The sequence below is a fragment of the Anser anser genome, assembly GCF_964211835.1.
Source record: "Anser anser genome assembly, chromosome: 8".
In the NCBI taxonomy this organism is placed as follows: Eukaryota; Metazoa; Chordata; class Aves; order Anseriformes; family Anatidae; genus Anser; species Anser anser.
The window spans coordinates 25,174,752-25,184,189 of record NC_139728.1 but is presented as its reverse complement, the minus strand read 5'-3'; the positions used below and the strand labels follow the sequence as shown (position 1 = coordinate 25,184,189).

General features: G+C 41.2%; 1 protein-coding gene across 3 annotated transcripts in view; it reads left to right on the top strand.

The window, feature by feature from the left end:
- The first annotated feature begins 666 nt into the window (after window positions 1–666).
- LOC310903394 (BEN domain-containing protein 5) overlaps window positions 667–9,438 on the top strand; it is a 932,737-nt gene continuing 923,965 nt past the window's right edge. The window contains exons 1-3 of one of the 3 annotated variants that reach the window (XM_083846600.1): window positions 673–719; window positions 1,341–3,745; window positions 3,826–3,924. In XM_083846600.1, the coding sequence (XP_083702726.1) occupies window positions 3,733–3,745; window positions 3,826–3,924 (112 nt within the window). In that variant the 5' untranslated portion in view covers window positions 673–719; window positions 1,341–3,732. Of the gene's footprint in view, window positions 720–806; window positions 3,746–3,825; window positions 3,925–9,438 lie in introns of those variants that run through there. The other 2 variants (XM_083846601.1, XM_083846602.1) reach the window with 2 other exon arrangements.

The window sequence follows — 9,438 nt, the reverse complement described above, 5'->3', positions numbered from 1 at the left end:
ACTTCATCGCTGTATTTGCCACATGGTGAGTGTCACCCAGTGGGCCTGCAAACACACACACAGGCAGAAACCCTCCCGTCCCTTGGAAGCCTCACTATATTTGCCATATGGTCAGATTCACCTGCTAGGTCTGGGGGATGGAAACAGACGGGTAACACACACACATAATGAAGCTCCCCACTGGGCTGCCTTAAAAAAATGAAAAAAAAAATTGCCGTAACTTCCACATGATCAGACTCATGCGCTGAATTTTGGGGCAGGGTGGGGTGGCCACACATCTATCTCTGCCTGAAGGCTGCCTCCAGGTACTGCCTGCGCTCCACCTGGAAAGCAGGAGCAGGCGGGCTCTGCCCCTCTGGGGCGACCCAGACCCTTAACCCCTTCTGTGCTCCGCTGTCCCCGGAGCCACCAGGCTGTAATTGCTCCCCGGTGGAGGCGGCGGCGTCCGCGCACCTCGGTAACGAGCCCCCCTCAGGACCCGGCTGCCCCCGGGGGCTGCGGAAAGGCTTTCCCCGGGGCGGGGCGGGGCCGGGCCCTGTCAGCGCCGCAACATGGCGGCCTGCGGGCGGCTTGGGGAGGGACGGGGGGGGGGGCGCGGGACTCCCCTGGCGGTGACGTGTGTTGCCATGGCGACGCGCAGGCAGCGTCTCGCGCCGGGTGGGGGGGTGCGGGGGGGATGACAACAAATATGGCGGAGAGGAGCAGGACGGCAGAGACGGGTCAGTGCCGCAGGCGCCTGGGCGGGGGGAGAGGGGAAGAGACCCCCCCCCTTCTGCAGGGGGTGAGGGCTGCTGCTGGCAGCAGAGGGAGGAGAGGGCCTGCCTCGCTTGGAGCCCTTCTCTCTGGGGGACGGGAGGGGAGCGCCTCCTGGCTGAGGGGGAGAAGGGGCCCGGAGTGGGAGCCCCCTGCCCAGGGAGCTGGGGAAGGAGGGGAAGACCCTGTGCCTTGAGGTGAGGGGCACCTTCCAGGGGGCGAGGTGGTAGTGGGGGGTGACCCTTCAGGCAGGGGAAGGGGGAAAAGCCCCAGGCTCTCAAGCCCTGTCACAGGGGGGAGCCATGGCCCAAGGAGAGCCCCCCACCCAGGCTGACACCCCCCACCCAGCCCACACGAAGCGTGGGGGACAGCCCTGCAAGAGGCTGGTGGTGGGGCAGCCTGCACCCCGCACCGGCCTGCCGGCACGGGGCAAAGGTGGTGGCGATGAAGAGCAGAGCAGAGTGGTGGACGGGTGTTCCCCTCACATGAGAAACCTCAACCTACTTTGTCTAAATGGAAAAAAAATAGCCTTGAGGTTGGAATAAAAACTGCACCACGAGGCTGATGGCTTGGGGGTTGACCCACAGGTGCTGCTTGACCTGTCCCTGGAGCCCTAAAGAGTCTGGAGGCTGCAGAGGGACAGCCTGCCGCACGCCTTGCATCTCACACATGCTATTCTGTCAGGGTCTCTCTAGCGGAGGTGCCAAGTGTTATTCCTATTCAGGACAGATTAACAATGGCTCTGACTGTGTGTGTGTGAAGATAAGTTTGTTGTGAAACTCAAGTTTTGTGTTTCTTCCTGAGTGATGAAAATCCTCTAGGTACAGGGGTCTTTCCTATTGTAACAAAACACTGTGAAGGTCTTTTCCACTCCACAAGAAAATGAAAGCCCCCCAAATAATTTATGAAAATTCAAGTTATTAACATTGTGAGGATGAAACAAAGATAATGACAGTTTTTCTGAATATTTAATATCCCACAGCACCATACATTAATTATCTAGCTTCCTGAACCAAAAGCTCATTTTCCTTGCCTGCTATTAGCTGCTGTGCATATGCTTTTCTGCCTCAGAAGTGGCTCCATGTTTAATGAAGATGCATTATCCATAGAACTGACTTTGGATTTTTGGACCATTCAAGGTGAAAAAAAGTGATAAATACATGAAATGCTCTTGTACTCTGGGAAAAAAATACCACTAAGGCTATGTCTGAGTAGATTGGCTTAAGGTTCTTGAACTCTCCGTTTCAAGCTTGCTGTTTATGAACCCCCAAAACCACACCAAGAAGTTTATTATACATTAAACTTGTCCACAAGGCAGGTGATCTGTTTCATCTGCTGTGCAACAGTGTGCTAAGCCCAGCTGATCAGCTCTGACTGCACCATGGAACAGGGAATGCATCTCCAGTGGCCACCATTCGACTTCTGTCAACTTTCCTACGGACTTCATCCACCTATGCCTATGTCTTTGTCAGTAACTTTCTATAAAATGTGATAGACTTTACCCACTGTTTCTGTATTGGTACATAAAGTTACTTTTATACTGTGTTCCCTGCTTTAATCTTTAAATTTGCAGCCTTACAGTATTTGCTTTTTATTTTTACCCTTGACGTGAGCTTATTCACATTTGTCCATTTCAGATGGGTAGTCAGTCACTTTCTCATAAACATGTCAATTCCATGAGCTTGTGCTGAAATCATGTTTTGTTGTGTGTCCTGATACATATCCATTTAAATTTTGCAGTGCCTGTCTAGCTTTTTTGCAGCTGTAATCTGTGGTTCCCTCCTGTTTGGAGAAACCAGATGAAGAATTAAAATGTAAAGAGTCACAAAGATAAGAAGACCAAAAATTTTCAGAGATTAGCGGGGCTTGGGGAAAGTGAGTGAAACAAACTTATGGTTCCCATTTTTAAGAAAGGGCATAGGAAGTAGGGTCTGGAAAAAGTTTCTGGTTTTCCCCCTTAAACTTTGGTTTCTGACGCTGTTTGAAGTGCATAGAATGAAGTAGCTAGGGAGTGTTCTTGCTCATGGTGCATCCTGTGTACTTCCTATGTCCTCATGCTATGTCAGATACGGACTACTCTTGAGAAGATCCAGGAGTCTAGCTCTGGAACCTGCATTTTATGCACATTTAAACTTGCTGTTTCCATATAAAAAAAATCTTCTAATGTTTTTATTCCTTTTTCATGTAGAAAATCAGAAAATTTTTGCTTCTGTAGTTTTGCAAATTTTTATTTTTATTAATGGGGAGGGGTATTAGGACACAGAATTCTACAAGGTATTTCAAAAGACAGAATGCTCTCAATTCTTACTGTACTGTTATACTTAGCTTTATTTTCTAGATCATGGTTTAAGCCAATCTGTATGTTTCTGCTTTAAGCCAATCTGTGTGTTTCAAATGAGATTGAGATTTAATATGGAATGTAGATTACTTCACATCTGTCTATTGCAGAGTGCATTTTTTGGTGTGATGCACTCTGGACTAGGCAGACATCTGGTCTAATCCATTAAAATAGTTCCTCTGTGTTCTGATGTTTGGTTAGAGCACTACAAAACATCTCGTTTTATTCTGGATTAAGCAATCATTTTCCCATTGCACTTAGCTCCTTATTCTTACCTGTTTTCTTGCAGCTGCTCAAATCAAATTTCTGCAATAAGCCATAAGTTTGTCTTCTTCCCTGGGTAGGTTCTTCACGCAAGCTTGGAATCCAAATTAAAAGCCACTTAACCTTCACTAATGAAGTCTGCAGGAGAATGAAAGGGATTAAGTTAGTTACTTTCAGGTGCTGCTTGGTGTCCCTTCCTGATATTAGGCTCAGCTGAACTTGATGTCTCACACCTTTAGAAATGCAGGATATAGCAAGATTGCCTGCTTAGTTAAGTTTCTTCCAAAAACTCAACGTTATTTTTCCAATTCTGTAGCAAAGATGACCTTATTAATTTATCTAAGGAAGGTTTAGGAATAGATCAGAGTGAGCACAGGATGCCTGTATTTGGTAATTTTTTTGACTTATGAACCACCCTCTATCAAGATGTGACAATAATTGCATAATTGTTTTATCTTTCTGATAAATAGAAAATGAAGATCAGGTGAAAGTATTTAACTTTTCAGACATGGATCCAGCTAAAATTTGCCTAGCTACTGCATTCTCTCTGAGTTACTGTTCTTCTACAGGTCTGTGTTGTCACAAGACTTGCCTCTAGGGGCCTGGCTGGTCGGAGGGTGCGGGTTACCCCTGGGCTCTGTAATGGTTGTCCCTGTGGGGTAGGTGTATGTTAGCCTGGATTGGCAGCTTTATGTATTATCATACAGTTGCTAGTCATTTTGTGGATATTAGCATTTCTGGTGTTTCTTTGAGTTGTTGCTGAAATAATAGTGAAAATAAAAAAAGACATTTACTCACGGTACTGGGTGGGATATGAATGTATGAATGTCTTGAAACCAAAGATCCTTGTTACTGGGACAGATTTCTCAGGTGGGTGAGTAGGTGTTTCACGTTCGTATATGTGTTGTGATAGTTACCATGCAGAGCCATGTTAACTCACATTTCATATTAAGATTGGTAAGAGTTCTCAAAAGTATTTGCAGTTGGGCTGGCCTGGCTGCCATGAGGGCAGCTTTAAACTACTGTTGAATGCTGCAATATCACTCAGAGTTTTGGTTGTAATTAAAACTTCTAAAATACGTGGGATTGAGATCGTTGTTTCAGCGATCTGTGTGTGGAGAGCTAGAGTGATCAGTTGCGTAAGTTCAGCAGTGCTTCCTAACTGATTTTAATGTGATAATGCTGAGCTGGACTGTTCTGAAAGAGAGCTTTTGATTATTCATTCTAAAAGAATAATTATTCTTTTAAAAATACTTAATCACATATGGTATGAATGCATTCTAGTATCAAGAACATACTGCTTTCTTTTAGGTGGTAGCAGCTGTTAAATAAAGAACTGAATTAGACAACCAGTTCCATGGTCTTTTTTTTTTTGATATAGGCCTTATGGGTGACTAGACTCTCATTCACCAGTTTTGTCATGAGGAAATTTAAAATAGGAGAAATCACGTAATTATTTTAACAGTAATACTCATAATCTCAGTCTTTAAAGTAACACCAAATGTTGCTGGTATTTCTTCTGGTCTCCTAGGCAAATTTAATTTCTGAAATTTAATTTATTCTTTCTTAAATTCCTTCTGAATGTTGAAGTGTATATAAACAATATAGCTTATTTCCTAATCTACACAAATACGTAGCTTTGCAGTTTACTAGCCTGTACGCATATCTGAATTCCAGTGTTGGGGAAAAGAAGTGCAGCCTTGGTGCTGAAAGGGATCTGCCTTCTGTATCTTCTGATCAGCAGGAAAAAATTTCAAGTCAGTGGAAATCTGTAAGGGTACTGGGCCCAGACTTGCAGATGTTCCCACACTGTAAAGAGCTATTTGCAGTTCTTTATGAAATACTGCAGGATGTATTTGTAAACAAATTCAGAATGTGTTTTGTTCAACAAACGCATTTGCCAGAGCTTACTGACAGCATGGGCATGTTTTAACTTAAGCGGTTCAAAGTCAAGGGAATATTAGAGAGGTTTATTAGTAAATTTGAAGCACTCTAAGACCATTAACTACTTCAGCTTTTACTGCTTAAGTTGAAATATTTATTGAAGTAACTCACAAAAATTAATAATAGTTGCTACAGAAAAATAATATAATAATCATTATACTATGTTGCTGCTAGACTGATATTCAACTTGTTTCCAACTTTTTCAGTTATCTAGTAGAAACAATTCCAACTCCCCACTAGAAGAATTTGCTAAAGAAGAGCTGCTAGTGTATTTTTGGTGCTGATCGCTTTGATCATGTTTCCATTGCATAATTTGCCAAATAAGGAGACCTAAAAAATACTAATGAAGGCTTTATACAGCCAGAAGATATAATTTAAGAAAGAGAAACAGCAATGTGTTGGGTATTCCAGTTGCCACCTCTTAATGGTTTGCCATTTCCTAGCCATGTTTCAAACAGTTTTTCCTCTGACAAATAATCAAAGCTTTTGAAAGTTACTTACCTCAAGCCTCCCAACGTTTTTTCTTTCAGTGAAGTTCAAAGCACCCTATTAATTATTAGCACTTGTGAGAGGAGGTTTCTGAATTTATAAAAAGTAAAATGAGACATATTGAGAATTTTAATAGGTTTTATACTGAAATTTGTAAAACAAGTTTCTGTAAGTTTCTTTAGTGTTGCTGTCACTGTATTTCCTAGGCATAAGTCTCATGGAAAAAAAAAAAATCAGATCAGACTTAGAATGCATTTATATGGCCTACATAGCATTTCTGTTTTTTGAAGTTGAACTTTATAGATATAAAGCTCATTAAAATAGGTTTTAAATTCAGCTTCTTGTGTTAAAAGGTAGCTGGCTTGATCTCCACATGGGACCACTGACAGGACCGGGAAACACAGATCTGCAGCACAAGCCCAGTTATCAAATGGGATACCTAATAAAAATAGCTGTTACCTCTCTCAGAAGAACCGGACAACTTGTCTACACTCAGGGTGTTTTCCTTCCTGCTGCTCCTCTTTCCTCCACCAACATCTGCTTAGTAACAATAGCTATAAAGTGAAAGGACCATGTAGTTATCTTCACTTAAACAAAAAACTAGGATACCTCAGTAACAGAAAACACCAAACTCTGGGTAAATGAGGCGCTACAGGCTGCGGAGTGGAATTTGGCTCAGGTACTTACTGCTGTCACTCAGATCCAGCTGCTGCCCAGCAGCATTGCTGCAGGGTGCGGGCTGGCTCCAGCAGAACCCCTGGGTGTTTGGACCATGCTACATCACTTTTGTTTCTGGTGCATTAACTGTGCTGCCCTTTTCCAGAACTGCGTGATTCTACAGAAACCAGCTCAGATTTCTTGAGTAATCCCCCAAAGTAGTTGGCATGCAGAGCCATGACACAGCATTGCTATGTTTAGATTGCATTGTACCTGAGATAAGTCTTTCCAGGCTCAAGCTGTGTCTGCAATTAATCTATAGTAGAGGTAAAACCAAATTACGAGTAACTGAGAATTGGCTATAGGTACACGTTTTTGTGTTCATATTTCAGTTTCCTTGTTACGGTGTCTCTGAAACTCCTCATTTTCTTGACATTACCACGGAGGCCAAGTTTGTCATTTAAGAGCTTGGAGTGCTCTTGAATTGTGGAGTGCTCTACTTCTTTTTAACCTTAAATTAAATTTTTTTTAAAGCATTTGTACTGTTTGTAAGTCAGATGGTTTGTAAAACTCTACCAAATAATAATCGTGATTCTGGTTTCATTTTGTGAATTGTGCAAATTGAAAGATGTGGACTTCATTAATTCTAGGGCCCTGATCCTGCAAATGCCTGTAGATGTGAGATTGTGGCTTTTTTTTTTTGATGTCGTTGCTTTCATGAGTAAAGCTATTCATGTATGTATGTGTATAGTAAAGTGTTTTCGTGATTGATTCTGGTTTAGGATAAGTAATGTATTAAGGTTAAAGATAAAATTTATACAGTGTGATACATATGGTTTCTAGTATACATATCTGTCTCTGTTTTCTCAGTATGGTTAACTGGCCTGTTTCATAGAATTGTACTGGCAAAAATCAACCATAAAAAAGGTTGTGGGAGGAGAATTTTTTTTTAAAGTATTATTATTATCACATAAATTTGCTATCTGACTTTATTTCACTTACTTGCTAATTCACATAGCTATTTACTTAGCAGTTGTTCTCCCAGTTGCAAGTGAAAACGGGCAAGATTTCACTTTTACATATTGTTTCATAATCACCTTGAGAATGTGTTGAATTTCAATCTCTACAAAAGCAAGAGGAACGTCAGTTCCTGTGAAACACCAGAGCAGAATAGCAGGAATCCATTCCAAGGAAAGCCCAACAGGAATCATTACAGGTTTGCTGATGTGTTTTCGTTTGCAATAAGCAGTGAAGTTACTGTATGATTACAGCAAACTTTAGAGCTGGATAACACCTGTCAAATGGCTATCATATTTTCATGCATGTAACCTGCGCGTGAGGTAGCATATACTTGATTAAAGAAATATTCCTCAAAAAATGTACAAACCCCAAGGCAGTATTTTTTTGTTTTTGTTTTGGTGGTGGTGGGTAATTCTCCATGTAAAACAGGATTGTGAAGTAAACTTGCTTCTGTACTACTTACTCGTATCTGCAGTCTGTAGTACTGCTGAATCACAGATGTTTTGTAACTACGCAGAATAGCGGTATATCTGCTGGTTATTTTATTTCTAAACAGTACAAATAATCAGTAACTTGATCTCAACTTTCTGTTTGTATGCCTTCTAGTAGGTAGAGTTTTGGTTTGTGTTCTGAATACTTGAAGTAATTTGTATGCATTGCACATTCCTATAAATATTGTATCAACGTAGCATTTGCTTAGTTAAAAAAAAAAACTGCTGAATATGGTGTATTAGTTAGTAGTGTTCTCTGTAGTTAAATTCCTGTTACTCTTGCATCAGCAATGTAGTTAATGGATCAAATGTGCTTTGCTGACATTTTTATATCAGGAAACAGGAATTCTGAAACAATATTTAAACCTTTTGCTCTACTGTACTTATACTTTGTGAATAAAATAAAACACCACAATGATCTAATGTTTGATATGAAATTCCAGATTATGCTGAAGCGTTTATTATCTAGAGTAATTTCAGCTATGTGAGTGAGCAGTGCTTGGGTGGGAGAAATCCACAGTGGCTTAAACTTGTATTTTGGAATGGACTGTTTTAGAAATTAGAGGCAAAGACACTATTCGCAACTAAGAATTTACGGGAGTTGTTTCAATGATTAATTACAATTAATAAAGTGTAATTAATCTCAAAAGTATTTCTTCCAAAATTAATTCCAATTAATTCCAAAAGTATTATTAAAATCCCTGTATTATTTTAGATGTATTCTAGTAGAGAAGATTAACTCCAAAGTAAATAAATTAACATCTTACTTGATGTGTCTGAGACTATTGTTGACCTGACTGACAGAAGATATGCCTATCACTAAATGAAAAATGAACAGGAAGCAAGGATACAACCATATTTCTAAGTTACACCCATTCAAGAGTCAAGGAAAAATAGAAATGTGACCCGAAGAAGGATGCATTAATTAAGGTGCATCATACACAGGATAGGAATTGTCAGTGAACTTGCATCACCCTTAAATGAATCCACTGTTACATGTGAACTTGTAGGCAATAATTTTTATTTGTTACACCTAACCCCAGCAGTTGCAGTGCTGTGCAGCTCTCTCTCTTACAATCATTTGTGAAAGATAGTGTTGAAGAGAGATGCTGCTATGTGGAGTTGCTGTTGTGCTTCCCCACAGGTTTTTGTGCTCTGTGGAGCCGTCACAGAGGACCTGGTCTCCCATGGCATGAGGATTCATTGCCAGTTAGTGGTTGAATCAGGAACTGAAGTCATGTCTCCTGACCACTAGACATACTCAGAGATATTCAAATATATTTATGTTTCTTTGGACAGGTGCATCCCCAACAAATTTACTGTAGCTACCTGTTAAAAAACAAAAAATCAAAATACCGCTGAGTGATGGGTTTGGTGTAATACCACAGCTGGTCTGTGGTTTGGTGTAGTACCATAGCTGTCCCGAGTCCAGGCTCACCAGGCCGATTGCTTCTGGGGAATACCTGACAATGAGAAAAAGGC